At 32.2% G+C, this 23040-nt stretch overlaps 1 protein-coding gene across 1 annotated transcript in view; it reads left to right on the top strand.

The window, feature by feature from the left end:
* The first annotated feature begins 1564 nt into the window (after positions 1–1564).
* The window catches only part of LOC135128253 (LIM/homeobox protein Awh), a 29812-nt gene continuing 8336 nt past the window's right edge, over positions 1565–23040 (top strand). The window contains exon 1 of the mRNA XM_064055153.1: positions 1565–1822. Within this exon, the coding sequence (XP_063911223.1) occupies positions 1817–1822 (6 nt within the window). The 5' untranslated portion in view covers positions 1565–1816. The remainder of the gene's footprint in view (positions 1823–23040) is intronic.

Raw genomic sequence — 23040 nt, 5'->3', positions numbered from 1 at the left:
TGTGTTAGCGCTGAAGACGTAAATGGAGATCCCTTTGGAAATTTATAAACGATGTAAACATAAATCTAAAATTTTATTTGCAATTTATGTCAGCTAAATTTCATTTGTCTAATGACAGTCATTCAGAAGTTGACAGGGTTATTGACTTTTAAAAGGTAGGGCGCAAGATAGTTACCTACCTCGGGTATAGACTGTAAGTAACAGTAAGTTGCATCACCAACGGGCCAATTTCAAGTTGGATTTACAATTTCGCAAGTCCTCGTTGCCATGGAAGTAGTCGCGAGGACGAATCATATCGCGAATCGCAACAACTGTCATCGAAATTACCATAGCACCAAATCCAACTTGAAATTACCCCCTATGTCAGAAACTAAGCTTTTACAAATAGGAGCGAGTTTGAAAAAGGGAGTAGGTCGCAAAAGCATGTTCTGGCAGAATAACGTAGGTACAGTTTTTTTGTGCCGACGTATACCTAAATAGTTGTATAATTTATTAAAAATTGAATAATTTTATATTCCTTAACATAACAGAGTGACAGTAACAAACCAGAGTTTTATACACTTATTTAGTGTGACCATTCCTTTGAATGTAGAGAGAGACCTGTGAAATTTTGGTGTCGTTTTTACACGCTATCGGTATAGAGCAGGAAATATCAATTTTCGACTGCTAGAGAAACTTAGAAAATTGCTGTTTCTGATCAGAGACACAAAAACGTATTTTAAAAGTACATACGTATCTACTAATTTACACAGATATTATAGGGAGAAATTTGAAAGCGAGATAAAATAAAATATTTTGTGTTTAAATGGAATACCTATGCTATGGTGTAAACTTTTTGAAAAGGTGATTTTTTTGGCAATTGTATCCATAAGCACCTCCTACTAATGAAATTTTGGAAAAAAAAAAACTGCGTGTGTCTTTCGTAAATTAGGTAGATAACAATGATTAACTTTTCATGTAGAATTATGCTCAGAATACTTATTTTTTTCGTCTATCAGTAGTGGATTTACATGGTAACAGATGCTTCTGAGTTTCGAGGAATTTATAAACCTCTACCATCTACTCTAAAATTTCCATTTAAAAAGCAAAGTTTTTTCTGCGAAATCGCGCAACAATCCAGAAATACTTAATAAATTTTTTGAGAAATTTATTTCTTACACTGGTGATGAATTCAACAATTTTTGACAGATCAGGTTGAGATGAAGCCACTCCTTGTTCACATCCATATCTATACTTAAATATTAGAAAAGTCACGGTTATCTACTTAACATTTTTCTTTTTTTTATATTTTACACTACCAGTCAGGAGTCTTGTGTTCGCTGTCAGATTTCACAATGGCATTACGTTACCTTTTCTCTCACCACAATGAACAAAAAGTAACAGCAAACGATCATATTGAATATTTCATGGCTAGGCGTGTCTTACTCGGAGCGCCCGCCCGATTTTAGCACAAACTAACTCCGGCGATTTCTACCGTCAACCAATAAGAACGCTCCTCGAAGCATCGGATTTCTGACGGGAACTTCTGGGCCGACTGTTGGGCAGTCTCTTGGTTACTTTCGTGGTGCAAAGATCCAGCAGTATGTTGTCGCATTTGTACATAATTTTTGCAGAATCTGATGTTTTTTGTGCTTTCAAACTCCAGTATAAGTAAATAACGTGCGAGTGGTGCGTTTATTAGTATATATAATGGAAATTGTATGAGTTTTATTTATCTACATACGTTACGTATATCTACTGTTGAAACATTTCTGGTGCAATATAATACGTCTACGTATATGGAGAGCCAAAGAGTATAAAAACAGCAGTTCCGAAAATGAAGGTAAGCCGTGCAAAAATCGAATAGAGGTATCTACTTGCCCGCAGCATTTTACGCGCTAGGCAATAAGTGTTTTATCTGTTGACTATTGTTGTTTAAACACAGTAGGTATCTAATAAGTATTAATGTTATAAAATGTAGAACAGGATACAAGATCACAAAATTTTTTAGTAAATCCCATATGAAAAATGTCTTCAATAATGACAATGGGTGAAATAATCCCAACCAACATATGTATGAGTACGGGAATTTTCATTTTGTCATCCAATAATAATCATCAGTTTACGTGACAATATAATTTTGAGTGTTTTCAAACTACATACGATTATACTATACCTACCTACATTGATTTTGTTGTGTCAGTTTCTCTAAATTTTATGCAAATGTACTGACAAAACAAACTCTTCAAAAAATGTTTAAACAAGCTACTGATGACAGTGTTACTTAAAAAAACAAAAGATTGTTCTGGTATTTTATTATAATGATTAAATTTTATAGATTTTCCACATCAACATAATTTTTTTATATGTAGTTTTATTGTCCAGCTAAATTGAGACAATTAAACCTTCCATTTGTAAAATAAATTTGTATAAATATCAAATTCTATATTGCCATGAAATATGAACAATATTCCTATGTAGATATATGATTCCATAAAGACAGTATTATACTAGAAAACTCCAGAATATCATTTATAGCACAGATACCTATTACCTAAGACATATCCGGAACTCATGTTAGTAATTTATTTGTTAAAAAAATACATAGGTATTATAGCAATAATAATAATTAAACTGCATTTGTAAAAAAGTCTGTTAACTGAGTAGTCTCTGCTTGTGACACAAAACTTATTTCGTATACTTAGATAATATACATAGGTACCTATGTATCTATGTAATAAGTAAAGTGCCGATCGACGCGAATTTTTTGTTTCACAGTATTGCTTGTTATAACAGCATGCGCGTTGTGTTTTCTGTATAACATCACTTTGTGATATAAAAAAATAGATTTGCTTAAACATGTAGCAAAAAATTTTAATTTTTAATGTAACGGGTTTAAGAAAAACCTCTGTTATTTACGTATAACGAGATACTAGTAGATCCTTTATACACTGTATACAAAAAGAAGTTACCTGGGATAAGATCCTTAGGTTTTGGAGGCCACCGAATGTACAAATTAGATTTTGTAGTACGCATAATGGATATTCGGGGACCAATAAGATCTCAGAGTCTTATTATACCTACTGTTTCTTTTTATGATCTTATTTGAAAGAAATGCTGTATTTTATTCGTTTTGCAGTCGTGAAAAATTTGAGAAACTAGATCATAAAAGAATGCCGACATTTAAATCAAGCTACTTTTTTAACATTAAATATTTAAGGGGGTGAATTTTTATTTAGAAGATGATGGAGGTGTTTTGAATAGTTGTGTCAATTTTAGTAGGTACACATCTAATTTTTGAAACTAAAATTTTTGCGAAAATTAAGAATATCGTGATGTAGGTGCTAAATCCCATGCATTTTTCTGCGCATCTTCACCAAAAATTTTACGAAATAAATCGAAAAGGTTTTAGGAAAAAAAGTTCAAAATAATACAACAAAATTTTATAGTTTAATTTAGAAGCTGCAAAAAAGCGATTGCTCTGAAATTTTGCATACGCTTTTAATTTGTTACCATACCTAAACATAGTAAATTAATCGCTGATCAAAATCCTCCGTTCACCCTTTTGCAAATTAAATCCCGTTTGAAATGTTCAGAAAAGGATGGTTCTGTGGGTAGGTATCTACATGACGTACCTACCTATTTAGTTTCTTCATACACTTAATTTTTTTTTGCTTATAAACGGTTTCTTAAAAATTGCAGTAACAGAATGCTATTGTTATTAATATCTATCTATTTAAACTGGTATGTGTATTTTGCTTCCATCAAATCGTTTTGATATAGAAACATTATCACAAATTTTGTAGTTTGTTCAAGAAACTTAAATTTATGCACTGCAGTTTAATTAATAAATATCTGGTTGACCGAGCTTCACTCGGCTCGTTTGGTAGTATTAGATCAGATTAGGACAGATAAATATGCGTACCTATAGTATGCATTTTGAAGTAGACGCGCTAATTAAAAATACACATTAAAAAAGAAATTCCATAAGCAGTCTTTGTTTTAAGCACTGATAAGTGACATGTAGAGATTAAAGAACAGAAAACTGGAATTATTGTTTGACATTTATTACAATCTCATTTGTTACCCAAGTTTTCTCTCTGTCGTTCTTTTTTTTTCCTAGTTCTCTCTCTCGACTCTAGAAAAAGGTCACAACTACATTCTTACTGCCAGAAGAGTTTCGCCTCTGGTGTGGTTAACATACTGAGTTACCGTGCTCTTTTGCGTTATTCCTAATTTCTCAATCCCAACCCTGCTCCCGAAGATGCCACTTACGAAAGTGTGCGAAACGTTGAGCCCAAAAACTCAAATAACACGGTCCCATCCCGGAAAACGATCACACATTGACTCCGACCGTGGAACCTCTGAAATGAATGCTTGACAAAATAATCTCAATTCAACGCACTTTCGTGTGCCTTTTATCCGCTCACTGTTTAGTTTTCGGTAAATTTTCTCACCTCAGAAGGTGAATTTTAACGTCCTCTATACTGTGGAGTATGTTTCGGTATGTACAATTGAAGATAAAAACGTACTGTCAGACTGTCACCTAAACTTCTCTTATAAAACAATCTCGTGTTCGTGTAGTGTCATCTGAAGTTGCCTAGCAACAAATATAATTCACTGCCTGAAAATTGCTGAAAATGTATGAAGCTGTAATTTTCAGAAGTTAAAACTATGATCAATCGATTTTTTGACCCAAAAAACCCCTAACCTGTAAATTTCATCGAAATCGTTAGAGCCGTTTTCGAGAAACCCATTATATATATATATATATATATACAGGGTGTTTTTGAAATACATGGAAACAAAAAATCTGGTGAATGTAGGGAACCCAAGAAGTCAAATGAACGTTTGTTGTTTTAGTAAAATTTTGAAAGGAAAATTTAACCCCTATCCAAACATTCATTCCTCCACTGATAAATAATGGTTTCACGAAAAAATGTGAAACCTAGTAACTGAAAACTGCCGAGGTGTAACTACTGTTGCTATTAATTTATTGCTAGCAACAAATAAACAATGACAATAATTAATGAACTGACAATTAAAACTTCAAAATCATAATTTAATCAACCATAAAATGAAACAAAACGTAACGTATGCAACTAGAGCAAGTTTTCAAAATGTCCACCACCATTTCGTATACACGCTTCCGCACGTCTAATCAATGATTGTTGGGTTCTGGTTATCATTTCGGAATGTGCTCTAATTTCAGCAGCTACATTTGTTATTCTGTTGAGGGTCCTCTCTATTTTTTTGGCATAGCCATTCACAAATGCGAACTCTACGTGGCAGATCTTCTGGTTTCAAATGCTGAACTCGTTGTACATGATAGGGGTGTAGGACTTGTTCATGTAGAGTTCTCCACACCACAAAAGGTGAAACTCCCACTCGGTAAGACAATCGTCTAATGCTTATACCTGGATCGTTTTCAACGACATTCAAAATTTCTTCTTCGGCATCAAGTGTCCGTTCTGTCCTTTCACGACCACGATCACTAAAACGAGGTTGAAATTTCCCATTTTCTCGTAGACGCTGAACAACGTTAGCAAATGTTTTATGATTTGGCAATCTTCGTTCGGGAAATGCTTCTTGGTATAAACGTCGAGCTTCCAAGGTTTCCTAAGGCTTGTCCATACATCAGAACCATGTCAGTCATTTCAGAATTAGAAAAATTCATTTTGTTCTTCCAGAAAATTGCAAAAATGTCAAAAAATGATGGGCTAATGAATGTATTGTCATGTTAACAAGCAACAATTTTACCTACTTTAAATTAGTATAGTGATCAAATTTACCTTTAACATTTTTGGAATCAGTAGCGCACACGCAAATTTTAACAGATTTTCAATCAATTTTATCTCGAAAACTAAAGGATTTTTATTAGATCAATATTTGATGCATAAATTCTCTACATCATGACCAATTACCTTAAAAAAAGTTTCCATCTATTTCAAAAATACCCTGTATATATAGGTATACAAACTTTGCTCGTTTAATAGTATAAGATTACATTTATTAGTTCAGGTTCAAGAATAGATACCCGTATACCTATCTAGCAAAATTTACCAGTCAACCGTAACGATATCTCTGTAGATACATTTAAAAAATCATTGTGATTTTAATGGACCATGGATAAGTTCAAACCTGCTGTGTAAAAACGGTAAAAACTAAACAAAAACAATTTCACTTAAAAAACTCCAAAACAATTTTCGATAATAAGTAATTAATAATTCTCCGAGTGCAAGTCAAATTGTCGACAATTTAAAAAAAAATATGGGACAATTTGATTTGTACGACAGATATTTTAACCTACACTGACCGGCAAAAAAACCAGCCACCCTGAAAAATTTCGCAAAACAACTTTAAAAATTATTAATTTAACTAGTGATCGTTATTTTATTAAAGAACCATTCACTATTGACACATGTTGTCAAAATTAGCAAAAAAGAAGACATAAACGCGGAATTAAATTTAATTTAACAAAATAACACAAACAGACCAAGTACGATATTTCCTTAATTAAAACAATAAAGGAGGCTGTTGTTGTAAACAGTGTTTTTTATCATTTGATTATAAGTTTGACAATTAATAAAATTGTTGTTCTGATCGAGGATGGTCGTAATCAGCGCTATGTATGTTTTCAGGGTGGCAAGTTTTTTTGCCGGTCAGTGTATTTTCTGAAAAAAAAAAAATTGTACATTTATCATTCTGCTCCAATAAAATTAATGTATTAACGTAGTTTAGGCAAAAATGATGAAAAATTAAATATTTTCTAGATTTGTATCTATGCAAATTTTTGCATGACAATGTAAACAGTGAAAAATAAAAATGCATTCCGGACGGTTTAGCGAAAGCTGCTCGAGCAAAATCGGATGTGGAATAAACAGTTTGACTCCAGTAGAATGTAGCCTACTACAAGAATATTAACGCATTTTTTTAACAACAGTTTATTCTACACCGATTTTAATGTTTGTAATCCAACACAATCATACATATAAGTAACTGCACGCATTCAGAGACATCAGATGGGTCGTTTTTCAGATGTTATCAACTAAATATCATAATATTTTTGTTGAAACGTTCTGCAGGAGTAGTCACTTAAGGCAAAAAATATGAAATGTATTTCACAAGTAATGCCTCGTCTCTGGACAAACTCTTCAGCATAATTTTTTCTTTTTTTTTTTGAGATGATGTTAAACGTTTGGGGGACACAATTTGATTGACGAATGATAAGTTAAATATGAAGATATAAAACATACATTCAATAAAAGTAAAAAAGTACTTGTCCACATACCTTTGGTTTTAAATCATTACTGAGGAGACACACACATAAAACAAAACAATATATTATTTTTTTCATAACCGCTTATCCACAAAAATTTACCATCCTTGTTGTGTCTATTAAAATATCTATGAAAGTGTCTTGTTTTGTTATGAACACTTTTTTTTTTACTTAATAAATCGGGGGTGCTATCCCTAAATTTTTCACTAAAATTTTACCGTCGTAAGACAGAGCACGATTTTTTATTAAATATCCAACTGAATTCATTATTTTTATTTCAAATCAAACAATTTTACTCGCACAGAATGAAAATCAAATCCTGCAACTGAGTTACTGGTAGTGGTCAATGTTCGAGCAAGACCCGATTCCAGCTAAATAAAGGGACTAGAAGCGCGGTTCCCATGGCAACGGTGTAAACAAAACGTCTAAATGAGGCATGCTTTGGCCTCCACTTTTATCAGCATTTCAGCGATATATCATACTTATATCCAAGACACAACATCTTTAGATGTAAGTTTTGATACATTTTCTACAAAATGGAGCCGAATAAAAAATTAATTTTGGTAATTATGACACAAATTTCCGGATAATTTTTTAAATATTGAAAATTACTATTTTCCTATGTCCAGTGTGTTTGTAGACGTTGTAATTTGGGAGGTGGAGAGGGGGAGGGGCACGTGCCCTTGTGCCCCCTGGCACCAGCCGCCCCAGGATAAATATAGTATTAATATTATATGTCATATAATGACCCATATTCTTGTTACTATAGTAGTTCAGATGAACTATGTCGAAGATAATAATAATCCATACCGGGTGATTAATTTTAGGACCCACACCCATTTATCTGTGTTTTTTGTCATTAAAATGTAGATGTATCGGTATATGTTTAGTTAAGTATAGTTACCTACTTGAATTAAAATAAATTTTACGAAGAAGCACAAACAATTGAGCGAAACACGGAGATTTTTAAAGATTTAACAGATGACAACGACTCTGTGCATATTTGTTGGTTCTCTGGGATCTACGTTCCTGAAAAAAATTCGATCATCTAGTAACTAGAGTGTTTTTTATCGTTTATTATAAGTATTAAATATACCCACAACTTAACTTGTAACATACCTATGGGTAGACCTACTAAATTAAATGATTTCAAAATCATCTAATTTTTATCCGGTGAAAAGAATAATCATAATAATCATCAAGTTCTTTCGCAAATAATTGTTTATGTTTTTACACTTCGAGCATATGGGCTAAGGAAGTATAGTAATAATTGGGTCCATCGGACGACTGGCTACTTGTTTTTTCGAAGATCCATGACCCCGAGAGTACGAAAAAATAGTTTTCGCGTTCCCGTCTGTCTGTCGTTTGTGACAGTATGTTTGTCTGTCTCAGACATATTTGTATAAAACAGTTAATCCCTGAAATTACTGGACCGATTGTTGTCCAATTTTGTATGTACATGATATTATGTATGTAATAGGAATACATCTTAGACGAAAGCTAACCAAAATTTGGCTTACCAACCGCATCAACAGTTCATCTCATAAATTTCTATATTGAAACAAGTTAAAATTGTTTTATATTTGTAGTTAAATGTATTCTTTTAAATGATATGTACCAAGCACTGGGCTACGTGTGAATAAATTATTATTATTCATGTTATACAATAATATACCCCTGTACTTATGGTGTGTGAATCCGTTTTGAGTTTTTCTTCCAGGCAATGAAATTTTCGCAAAAATTTCACAGAATATAACAACTAAAAACAATATCTTGCTCTTATAAAGGTGATAAATAATAATCTTTTCATGCTACGTCATCAAAATTCAGCTCAAACACTTTAGATAATTAAAAATATTCGTGGTACCTCTTCTGCACCATCTTCCTACATTATTAGTTTTTAAAATATCTTTAATTCGTAAGTAAGTAGTTTTTGTATCTTGACAAAGTTAGCGAGAAAGAGAAAAATTAGGGTGTTCAGTGTACCTAAAGATATGTGTTTTATAAGTATTCGGGTTTTGCTAGAGAGGACTTTTCAATGGCATTTTTTTAATTTATTAAAAGTAATTATTGTAAAAAAATTATTATGTGATAATGTAAGTATTTTTCTGGTGGTATTTAAAATTTAATGAAATATTGTAGGTATCAAAAAACTTAATGAAAATGGTGTAGGGAAAGATGTTTTTAATAAACCTATTAAACAAGTGGCGGAGTGACGAGATGAGTCCCGTGGAGGTTTCGCTGAGGCTACTTCTTGGCGTGAACACCCGCTAGGTCGACCCCCCGCCGTTCGAGTCCACTATCACACCACAAAACCATAAATTATTAGAGTAACCGCGACGGCAGAAAGCGTGAAAAATGTGTCGGCAGATCATAGCTTTTGCTTCTTAAAATACTGCTTCTCTTATAATAAACTATTATGAATATTAATTACTGGATTTAGTAGGTACACAACAAAACAGCCTTTTTTTATGTCAGTCTTTCATTTTACAGTGGCCTTCAAAAATCAAAAATAATAATAATTAATGTGTCTCCGGTCATTTTTTAAGGATTCGCCAAAGAAATGTACTTTAAAATTGATTGCAATATATTACATTCAAGATAACCATCAGGAAATTGATGTTTTATTTTTGAAACGTGCTTACAATTATTATTATTGTCAAGAACTCTAGTTTTTTGCATTTATACTCGTGATGGCACATCAAAAATAAGACATTGTAAATAAGTATATGACAGGTATATATGCAGTACCTGATTCTTATTTATGTGTATTATGAGAATTGCATTTGTTGATGTTTTTTACTTCAGAACATAAGCTAAAGAATATTGTAGTCGAGTCAATCGGAGGACTGTTACTTTCATGTTTTTTTCGATGTTTCATGACTCCCAGTGTACGAAAAACTAGGTCTTCCGTTTCAGTCTGTGTCGATTTTTGTTGGATAAAATAATTTCCGAACTATCGGACCGACGATGTGACCGGATGATGATGTCGTCTCCAAAGAGTACAGTAATAAATGTTGAAATTTTATAAAACAACGTACTCCTCCACTTGTGATTTATGAATACGTGTTAAGTTTTCACCATAGACATCCAGATTTTTGCAAAAAAAAAGATGTGGTGTCGTGGGGCACCAGGTAGGAACGAAGTTCCTTCGGCTAATGTAGAATCGACACAATTTGCAAAAAAAAAATCGTGCTCAATTTTATGTAGGTTTTCCTGATTTTTCTCTTAAATTTTGCTGATTAGTTTTTATTTAAGTACAGGAAAGTATTTAGGAAATTCAGTATTTTAGGAAATAATAAATTACGTAAAATAGGTAGAATTATCAAAATATATATATATATATTTAAATGTTTGGAATTGAAGGGAGAATTTGTTTTAATTATTTAAAAAAATAATCAATAAACTTTTTAAATATTTACATTAGTTTAGAGGATATCTTTGCTTTATATCGTATATTTCTTGCTTATTTTCATTTTTTTTAGCTTTTTCGCGTTCCCTATACGCTTTTTGATACTCTGCATAATCTTTATGAAGTTTCGTAGTTTTAATTATATGAAAATAAACGTGGCTACTCACGAGTAAAATGTATCTACATATAATGTGAGTATTCGCCACGTGCTTGTCCATGAATTCATGAGTATATACTATGCATTGGCGGGGTGGAGTGGTAATAGAGAGAGAAGGGATGAGAGAACGAAAAGAAAGCGGGAGAAAGAGAAAGGTATTATCCACTACTCGCTTGTGTATACGACTGTCGCGCCTGCGCACGTCTCATTTAACGGTTTTATTCCACGGACTTTTTTCCACGGACTTTTTCTTACGGTTTTACTATCACATTTGTTTCAGTTCGGTCGCGCAGCAAAATCCCTATCTCCTCCAAGCCTGCCGTAAGGAACTTCGTTCCAAAAAATCAAAATTGTACTATGATATTTGACAAGTTAACTTTGGAGGTGAAAAACCGAATGATTCGAAATTTCGCCAACGTTTTAATGTTATCACAAGCATGGTAAATCGTTAATGAAATCCCTCCTCCTCCCAAAGTGAAGACGTCTTCAAATTTTGTTTGGTACATCCCATCTAAAATGTGAAAAACATATGATAAGTATTGCTTGTGGTTTATCATAGTACCTATTCATTTTTTTTTACTTCAGGAGAGTACCTAAGCTAAAGAAGTATTGTAATAGGATTCATCCGACGAATGGCTTCTTTCATTTTTCTCGACATTTCGTAACCCTTAGTTTTACTTTATGATAAAAAATCGCAAAATCAAATTTTATAATTTTTCATATACTTATTTACAATGTCTTATTTTTGATGTGCCATCACGAGTATAAATGCAAAAAACTAGAGTTCTTGACAATAAATCGCAAAATCAAATTTTATAATTTTTCAAAGAAGCGGAATTTGTTGGACTGTACTTAGGGGTGAAGGAACGTCTGATGAAATAACTTTAGAGCAATTTTTTTAGCAATGATTTTCAATCAATTCAATCATATAATCTGCAATTTTTTATTCCATTTTGCAGCTCCAAATATAATAACATATACCATGTATAACTAACTACTAACTAAATACTGTGACTAATAAACAAAGCGAGCGACAACGAAAACGAGAAACCTCTATAGATACGTTTGTGTATATTGTATTTTACTCGAGATTTTATCAGACGTGAAAGGACAAGAAACATGTCAGAAGATATCATTATACTTCCTTTAGATAGCTGAGAATGAAAAACTGAATAAGATAGAAAACTTTTAGCTTATGGATATAATAAAATATTTTGCACTTGCGAAAACGGCAATTTTGTTAGGACTAATGATTTGTCAAAAACTGTCACCTCTGGCTTGGTTGGCCGAAAATAACAATTTTATTTAATTATTATAAGTTATAAAGTGGTATTTCTTTCGTCATTGAATAATAAGTCGAAAAAGCACAGCGTGTACATACATATACGTGGCTTCTGAATACAATATAAAGAATTCAAGTGGAATTTCTAAGTCCATTTATCATACGAATTCGGGACGGCGGCTTTTGCGTTTGCTCCTTAGCTTCACCTGTTCTAAGTTTTAAAATCGAATCAACTAAAAGCGAACGTCTAAAACAAGTTTGGTGTGTGCTTATATTTTTTCGCCTTGTTTAATTATGATGTAGGTATATGATCGTAAGAGGCCTTTATGAGTGACCTAAATATTAAGTGAATTTTACCCTGTTTATATTATTCGAGTACCTAGTTTAATTACTTTTATTAGTACATATAATAATCAGAGCGAATATTTCAACAGTGTTTAAAGAATTTTTGTCTTTATACTTATTTACACACTGTTAACTTATATAACATATAGAGTCGATTTGTAACTATCAAGCAACTAATTACTTTGATGTTTCTGATAATAATTGTTAAGATTAATAACTTTATCTGTAAAGCGTTACATCCCATATGCGTTTTCAAATTTTCTTTAACAAATGGGAGGCATTTTTCATAAAGGCGGCTACTTCATTGCATTCATAGTAGACAGATGTTCGTGGATATATAGGTACGCATATAAATTGAACGATTAGATTTTATTCCCTTTAAATTATTTTTTCTGTGTCAAGTAAGTACCTACATGTGTTCCAATATTTAGTTCACTCATTTTGAGATGTACCGAATTAAGTGACAAATTTTTAGAGTAAAAAGTTAAAAAGTTGGTCGTCTGTTACAGAACCAAATTTTATATAAAATACTTGGTTTTTACTTGTAACATATTGCACTTCCGAGGGAAGGTCTGTCTAAAAAATTTTAGATCATGTTTTAACTACTTATTTAAAATTTTTGATGTTTTAAAGTTATCTTAGGCATGGTCAATTTTTAATTAAAATGTATTTGCTCATCTCCCCTGAAAAATTGATGACGTCACCTCGAAATTTTGCTGGATAAATCCTGTCTTAAATGTGCAGACAATACTTGAGATTTATCACTGCATCAATGTTTTTTAGATTTGCCTATTCGGGGTGTCTCAAAAAGATTAATGACAGTCAATTTATTTTATTGATTAAATCAAGAATTGCAAAACTGAATAAGTACTTTGAAATCTTGCAGACGTTTTGAAGTTGTTGTAAGAATGGTAACTTTTTAATCAAATTGCATCTGTTTATCAACCCCAAAAAGTTGGTTAAGTCATCTTAAAATTTTGCCGAATAAATCCTTTCGGAAATGTGCAAAATATGATCAGACTATGCTTGTAACTTATCATTGCATTAATATTTTTTAGATTTGCTTATACAGAGTGGCTCAAAAAAATTATGAATCAGTCAATTTATTATTGATGAAATTAAGAACGATCCACCCCATTTTCTTGAAAATGGTTCGGTTAAATATGCTCGTCTTTATAACAACAAAATAATAAGGTAAGAATTATAATAATAACATTTAGAATATTATAATAACTTTAGTCATATGTTATGACGTGATTCAAGTCAAACCAAAATGTCCACGTGACATTCTTCCGGTGTATGTATATAAAAACATCAAAATTTTACCACTGCGCATATTGCTCCCGTTAATTTTGTGCTGTAAATATTTACTTTACAATGTCCGTACTCGTGCAGACACGGTTTACACGGATATGCAGGTGATGCTGACCATTGAGCCCTCGAAGTTAAGGGACCCCTTCTAGCCTAAATGTAAGGGAATATAAAATTTATTTGTTCTTAATTTGGTTATTATAAAAATACGATTTCGTCTTCGACTGAGCGTTTGTTGACACATATGATCTCGAGATTGTGCAAAATGCAAAACTGGCCACTTCCCGGCGTTCCACTAATTTATCACTTGCAAGCAGACAGCCACCTGCAACAAAGGGCTGCCGCCTCAGTTTTGTTTGCAGTATCGTTTTTCATTGTTATTTTGCTTTTTTATAGTTCAATGAAGTATACCGCACACTTTTGAAATTACTGCATTTGCATTAATATTTTTTCGATTTGCTTATGCGGGGTGATGCAAAAAAAAATTAATGACTTTTTATTAATTTTATTGATTACATCAAGAATTGCAAAACCGACTGCCTTGAAATCTTCCAGACGTTTTGAGGTTATTGCAGGCACGGTAAATTTTTATTCAAAATAAATATCTTTATCCCTCCCCCCCCCCCCCAAAAAAAAAGATGACGTCATGTCATAATTTCGCCGAGAAAATATGTAGGTACTATCTAAATTGTGCAAAATATGATGAGTCTATACTTATTATTTTTATGAATAGATTAATTTATTTTATTGATTAAACGAAGAACACCTCACTCCATTTTTCGCAAGATTTGGGGTGGGGGGATATGATACTTTATTATTAGTATCACTGCACCAACCTAAGTTGAAATACGTGTTTTTGCAAAAATGATGATTGACGTCATCACAAAATTTTGTAAAGTAAAAACTTATTTGAAACATATGCGTAGCATACTTCTTTACATTTACTTCAGCAGTACATATTTACATATGTTTATTTCAACTTATAGAGGTTCTCAAAAAATATAAATTCCGCAAAATTAAATTTTATAATTTTTTTCGAAAATGCTGGATATGTTTCATTAATCATTATACTTCAGGAGCGAGGGAAGTTCTGTCCAAACAACTTTCGACTAATTTTTGTTGAATAAAATTAGAGCGTGTGTTTATTAAGATTTTGTACTTAATTATTCTACGCTCTGTACATATATAAATCAGATAATTTTTTATCTAATCACTAATCATAATATGTCTTTTAAAGAACATCAACACGATTCAAAAAATTAAAATAAACCCATATGTTTCGGCGATTAGAAGAAAAGGTGGTAAGACAAATCACTGAAAATAAAATCAAATGACACACCCTTTTAATAGGTTTATGAAGTGAAAAAGATCAATCAATAATACATAAATATACATATGTATTAACTGTGTCTGACATATGCAAATTGAACAGGCCAGGCTTAAACATCGTTCGTTGCAATGCAATGACATCGAAAGTAATCAGATTTAATACATATTGAACATCTACAAAACTATCATTGTCTGTTTTATTTCTTATCATATATGAGGTTATACTCAGCTCTAGGATGTTCTTACTAATAATGCTGGATTCTAGTAGGTATGTACCTATACATGAAAATTAATAATGTTAAAGAAATGTGTATGGCTCTTCTATTTAAATACTTGTTTGAAGTTTTGCAAAATAGGTAATAATTAAAACGAAGCCATGATTTTGTTTTAAATAATGATACCGGTATAGCCAAACAATGTAACAACCAGTTTAATCTGGTGTCTACCGTAAATATGCTACAGAAGAAAAGTGTGAACAGTCAGCTGGAGGAGAGCCGACCCTGTGTGATTTTAAGGTTGGCCAGAGGGGGTCTCTTTGTGTGTTAACTGCAGGGGCTGGGTCCTAGGGCGGGATGTTACATATGTACATATGTTATCTAGGCTTATTGTTATGTAAAGATTCGCATTTCATGGATTCCTCGGCGACACTTTTTGCTTTATTTGCTCACACTTACTTCATGCGTGGAATAATACTTTAAACGAAATATGTATTTATACATAAGTCATTTTAATAACTACAATTTTAACTGTTTGTTTTTCTATACTGCGCTATAAAAATATTTATGAAGTTTTTATTTTCTCATCTCTTGCACACAAATAGATAAGTATAATACCCTACGCATTTTGCAGCGTACTTTTCGATCTATCAAAAGACGCTCGAACTATGTCACTTGTAATTAAACCAAAAGAAAAATATATTAGTTATTCTTTTAAAGCGATTTGTAAAACAAATGTTTTACGCCAAGGAGCTGGTATTTAATCAACTATTTTTGTATTTCACAGTTGCAATAGGTAGTTATGTTGACACTATTTCGTTCGAAACATCAGGAAAAAAACAAATAATAAAAACGTAGCTATGAAAATAGTAAAATCTAGTTTCGAATGCTTATTTTGTAAAAGAGAAGAAAATGTGGGAGAACAAATAGAAAAATATAGGTTCTTTATTTAACAAAAACTAAGTATTTATAGTAATACCTAAGAGTTTTATAGTAAATTTATTATTTAAAAAATATTACAGATCATGTTTATTTCTCTGGTTATTTTAAATCTACATAAAAATATAAATTCTGAAAAACGATTGTTTCATAGGGTGAATTTTTATCTTAAGGTACGGATTAGCAATTTACTCCGCCAGAAGAGGATAAATTATTTATGTCTTACTACTTTTTCGCCACTGAAGTTTCGCCATTCATTTTTCCAATTGGATTTTTACTTCCAGCGCGAAAATTTATTGACAAAAAAATGTTGGGCCGCGCGTGAATTCGGGACATTAGGGGCTGACGGAAAGTTCATTTAGAATGCGGTGGTGTAAACATCAATGGTTCACTGAGTTATTAGTGTAAGACCCATTTTCTCTCTTAGAAGTAGACAGAGTGGCAGTAAATGTACTTTATTGACTTCGAGCGCATTTAAATCTGCTGTAAATATGCAGATTATTGCGCTGTATAGTAATGTAAGAACGAAATATACCTTTTCCGTGGTCTCTGAGTACTAGGCGAAGTATAAAACGACACAAAATTCGTTAAAAATTACGAGAATTATAAGATGCAGCATAAAATCAATGGTAAAAAAGTTTCAATATTGTTCCAACAAATCTCGACGTTCGTTGTGTAATGACGCGTGTATAGGTTTTATGGTCTGTGATGGCTGTGTATGGGATAGAACAGCAACTGCACAGTATTTGTGGCTACGAGGTTATCCCCTAACTTGACATGACACCTATTGTGGCAGCCTACTCTATTATATTCCACTTTTAAACATATTGACTTTACAAGGGTGTGAGCCTGCGGATATTTATCACATAATGGGTGTACATGGTGGGTCGTTCTTCTCACCAGAAGTATTGTTCTGGTCACCCAGCGTTTTCCTTTGAGGAATTCAATAAGTTTGCAAGCCTTAGGTGATACTGAATTTCCATATTTTGATAAGTCATAAAGATGGTTTAAAGCTGTTTGGAGCAAATTTTCTTTGTACATACCCAAAGCATAACCGATTCTGTCTGCAGCCAGACGAAAACAGGAGACCTACTTTTTGTAATTTAGAAGCTACGAAATGTGCAGAAAATGTAAATATACTCTGCTACAGTATTACTGCACCTTGGGACGTAGATATTTATAACAGATAATTACTGAATTTTTGAAATGACGTCATTGACTTTTCTAAGTATAAACACCTAGAATAATATAATCATTGAGTCAGTGTTATTGTCTTATCAATACTACCAATAACTTTATTCTGCATGTTATAAAACACACTACACACTGTAAAACTATATTCCACAAATTTCATTCTCTTATGAAAAACAGTATACTTAGTATGCATTAGGCTGAAAAAAATGTTCAAAATATGAACACATTTTTCAACCATTAGCCAAGGAGTACTTACTAATGTCACAATATGTATACCTAAGTTTCTAGAGATATTTCCTTGCCAAAATTTGTTTATGCAGATAAAAAGATTTTTTTATTAAACAGAAACATTTTTGGTAGCGTTTTAGCATCTACAAAATAAATTTAAAATATCCCCAAAATTTCACAAGAATCAGTTCAGTAGTTTCGATGAACTTCAACAGAATGATGATAGGTAAACAGCCGGCAGATAAACGGAAACAGAACACCGGTTGGTATTTCCGTATTCTATGCTCGCAAAGAAAAAATGGCCCAAATCTGCTGTAGTAAATTATAAAATTAACAAACAAAATAAAGTTATACCAAATTTTGGCTGTTTGTCTGGTTTTATAAGTTTCATCTAGATCATTAAATTTTCTACACGACGAAGATAATGAACAATGTCAATGGCCTCGAAGGGACGAACGTGGACTGTGTTGGCAATATATTGCATTAACCTGTCGGCAGGGGCGCTACACAGAGGTTACGGTGTTAATTAACTAATTTATAACAACACCGCTGATCGCTTACTGGTGGTGGTGGTATATACATACTTAAACTCAAGATATTCCTTTCTCAGTTCATACCGTTGATAGACTTCCGTAAATCCCATCCAGCTAAATTATTTTAACCAGTGGGATGCTTTTCATGTTATCCACCATTAAATGAATATAACTCGTTTTTCTGTTTTTTTTTCATACGAGCTATACATCAACCTTAAAAGATTTTATTTCGCTTCGGATCATTAACACCAACACCTTTGTTTAGTGCACCACTATTAATAATAATAAAAGAACGTAGAACGTTCAAAGTATAAGATAATGGTCATCATACTGTCGATAATACAAAACATCGCTCATGTTTTCACTGTAAAATGAATTTATCACTCTGTATTTTTTTAATTTTAGAAAGGAACTGATTTCCTGATTTAGTAGATAATACTATTACATATTTTATTTAACGTGTCCGAAAAGTATCCGATTTTTAAAAAACTGAATACGTAAGTAATACTTATATGTACAAAGTGCATGTTGGTTGTAAGTATATATTTAACTATGCAATAAATTCTACAGACAGAGTTGTGTAGGCTAATTAGATAGATTCTGCTTAAACATTATTCTAAAATAAGGTCCTTAGGCCAGTACAAAAACGATAATACACTACATAACTTTTTTTATAAACTTGTACTAAATACTGATTACTATTTATAGATGGGGAGCATGCCTAAGTTTATACTGAAATATATCTAAGCGCAAAATCAATCAGAAATAGTCTTTTCCTATTTCAGAAATTCAACGAGAACCAAGCAACTAGTACCTATATATACATATTCATAACGTACGAAATATGTATATATTTTTGTCAACATTATAATTTAATTTAAAGGTTTAAAGATTATGTTGGGAACAGCTTTTGGTTAGTTTAAATTATAGTCTAATAAAAAAGCGGAAACTTGATTTTTATGTTAATGTTATGTAGTTATATACAAAATGTTTACGGTTTCAGTGTCGTAAGTCCAATTTAACTTAAAATTTAATCTCTTTGACTGCTATTTTAATAAATTAGTCAAATTTAGATATTTTCTAGTCGGGTGAATGAAACAAATTTAAAAATCACAACTAGATTGCCATTTTAAAAATTTCAGTCAACAATTATTATTTTGTCTGCACCTATAGACAACTAAGCTATGTACTGTAAATTATTTTTCTACAGTATGTTAACGTTATTTCGCTCGAATTATTAAAAAAAGAAAAACACAAACAAATAATAAAAATCTAACAATTAAATTTGCAAAATCGACTTTCGAATGCTTAAGTAGGTAGATCTGAGACACATAATTCAAGGTACGATACGATTGACTGGGGGACTTGTGTGACTCCCGCGGTGTGAAGATGCTGTTCTATACCGAGCTCAGTTTGTAAGCTGCTGTCACGTTTAGTGTTGCTGATCCCTAATCCGATTAAACTTCAGAGTGCACACTCCCTGAATTATAAATCCGTCATTAAAAAATTAACACTAATATACTACGTAGTGACAAAATATTCTCATACAAGCTTGAATTGTAAGAATAATTCTTTAAGTACCAGGAGTCGTATTCCATTTTTCTGGGATAGAAAATGTTCGAATTTATCGGACTGTTTACCTTTTAAAATGTGTTTTAGTTCAAGTCTACCTTACGATTTCGTTATTGAGAAGTAGGTACGCACTGAAATGTAGGTAATATTTTTCGATCGGTCAATTAATTACCTATTATTTATTATTTATTTTTTAGAATTACGCGCGATCTTTCAGAAAAATTAATAAGGACCGTGTTATTAAATATACCGATTTTCTCAGGAGAGATTCATAAAATAATTTTCCTAAAATTTCTTGAGCATATTTAGTCTCACCCAAAAACTGAAGTGAATCTTTTTCGAAAAATATATTGTGAGAACGCGATACCGGTGGATATTTATGATATGTTGTGCTTCAGGGACGAACGTGGCCGGTGTTAATAAATAATAAGTACAACCGGTCTGAAACTTTTTATTTCCACCAGAATAGTTATAATATGTTACAGATACTACAGATTTCGACTCGAATTTTTTGTTCAATATTATGCCATTCTGTTAACGATTTAATAATAATTGATTAAGTGTGTCGATCAATCGCCGTCACAGAGGGTTGTAGATGAGTGACAAGAAAGGCTAAGAGATGCGGTATCTTGTCATTCCGGTCATTTATCACAGTGTATTTGTTATGTGTTTGTATAATAATCTAATACACACCTGTCATTCAGCTGCAGTGACTTACGAGCCGTACTTATTATTGAATGTAGCAGCTTGAGGCTGACCATTTAAAGTGAAGACCAGATTCAAAACAGGCAAATTCTTTCCCGATGCCAGAAACGATCAAAAATGTTTCGATGTTAATGATGACAAAACTGCATTCGACGGATCCGCCTATCGTTATCATCGTAAACTGATACAAGAAATACTTCGTCTACAGAAAACTGGCTGTTTTTCTATTAACACCAAAAAGTACGTGTCAGACTGTCAAGACCCAATTAAAACACTTTGTTCCACATTACAATTCGATACGCTAAAAAACATTACGCATTTGGCTAAATTAAAACGTATCACAATATGGAGCTAAAACTTGTCTGATTGATGTATTTTTATTTTTTTACACTCGAAAATATCAAAATTTCAATTTCGGAAAATTTGGAGTTACGCACTTCGAAAATAATCGTAGTATTCCTGCACTTTATCGTCTCAGTGAGGCTTACAATCAAAACTCCATTTTTTTTTGAAGAGGTTTTTAACCAACCCAAAGTTTTGAGACAGACGCTTGTACCCGGAGTCTGTAGGTCAAAATAAGTTAGTTGGCAACCGTAAAGGGGATTTGTTGGACTGTACTTCAGGGGCGAGGGAAGTAATGTCAAAATAACCTTCGACCAATTTTTTAACTTGTTTTTTCCAAAAACCTGGAAGTTTCAGGTAAAAACTCAACACAAGTGTATAGGAGTACGTTATTTTAAAAATTTAGGTACTTACTATTGTAAATTTTTGAGATGATGTCATCCCATTCTTGGTGGCGACACAGTATTAATAAAATATATATAAAATTTGACAACGATCGGTCCATTAGTTTCGCAGATTTTTGATGTCTAATAAAGAGCGACACAGACGGCGGATACACGGCAGAGGCGGAAATGAGTGACCTATTTTTTCGTACTCTAAGGGTCATGAAACGTCGAGAAATCATAAAAGCACATGTTAGGTACAATCTGTATGTAAATATTATCAAAAATTCTCATTACTTTAAGTTTAATGCACACAATTTTTTGAAAATCTGTTCGTTCTCCTTTCCCGCCACCTTTTCGGCTAACAGAGCATTTCAAGAATGAATAAGTACCCACTAAAAGCAGTTTCTTCAGTTTCTTTGAAATACACACAATTCATTCTCTCACACTAACAAAAAGTCGAGATTCCTTGTCGCCTATACCTATATGCCTACCACAAAAGATTTCGATAACAGTTGTATAGCTACTCTAAACACAAATGACGGTTATATATTTTTCACAAATTCACAGGTTTTGGGCCACGCTCCAAAGTGCTTCAAAAAAAGACCTTATCGAACCGTGAAAACCAATTGTCAACTAGCTTTTCTTTCGGCATGCTCGTGCCCACAGTCCGACTTTAATCGGATTTTAAGTGGCTTCTGGCAACACGTAACCGAATGGATGTTCGATAAGTTATCAGATGGTTGTTGAGATAGCTTGTGGTATTCGATGCTAGAACTAAAAGAAGGATTGAGTGGAGTGAAAAGGTGAAAGGTTACGTCGTGGGTGGTTAGTGGTCCGCTGCATACTCTTTGTACAAGTGCCGAACGCGTTTTTACGTCATCTACACTTGATCAAACAACTATTGTTCTGTTTTGATTGATTCCTTCGGCCACTCTCACAATATTTAAATTCAGACCGAGATATCATCGTCTTATTGTAGAATCAGAAGGACCATTCGGTTCGGTTTGTATAGATGGTAATCAATACGTTATTAATGTAATGATTGCGTACGAAAATATCGTTAGGCTTTTAATTGCTTTAAGCAACTATTTGTTGAATAAAATTCCAAAAATTTGTAAAGTTCTTTACATCAGACATAGCAATAAAGCTTGTAAATCAGAGTGTATTTTGGCTGCATTTTGGCAGCTAAGAATATAGGTAACTATTCATTTTGATACCTAAGTATATTAAGTATACCTACCTACAATATACTTAAACATAATTTTATTGTCTTGCTCGAATTTTATGGAAATGAGATTAATCGTTTTTGAAAAAAATAGAAAATAAAAATTTATTTTTTAGGACATTTTCCGCAATTAATTGTATATGAATGAATTATATTATTATTAAACGAATGATGAGACATTTTTTATGAAATTATACGATAAAGTCATCATGTTTTGGTAGAATTGAACATTTTTTAAGCAATAATGACGTTAAAAGGTTTTTAGAAATTCAAAGCAATTAGAAAAGTCGCTCGAATATTTAAAACAGAACAAAAAAAAAATGTTACGATCAAAGCATAATTATCTCAAGTGTTTTTTATTAAAAATACATTTTCGTCAGTATTCTATAATAATTATTAAATCAATACTTATTAGTGTTTTTTTTACCAAAATTTTAAAGAAATCTGTTATATGAATTCTAAGGCAAAGTATAAAAAAAATCATCCTAATATACTTATATACAGGGTGTTATTGAAAGGTACGTACAACAAAATGGACAGTTCTTCGCGAAGTCTAAGAAGTCGGAAAAACTTACTTTGTCTTATCAAAATTTTAAGGGGAAAATTA

Source organism: Zophobas morio, unplaced genomic scaffold, assembly GCF_036711695.1.
Source record: "Zophobas morio isolate AGI-343-1 ecotype UQ-CSIRO unplaced genomic scaffold, CSIRO_AGI_Zmor_V1 ptg000012l, whole genome shotgun sequence".
NCBI lineage: Eukaryota > Metazoa > Arthropoda > Insecta > Coleoptera > Tenebrionidae > Zophobas > Zophobas morio.
The sequence above is the reverse complement of the archived record's forward strand: the minus strand, read 5'-3'. Positions and strand labels throughout refer to the sequence as shown.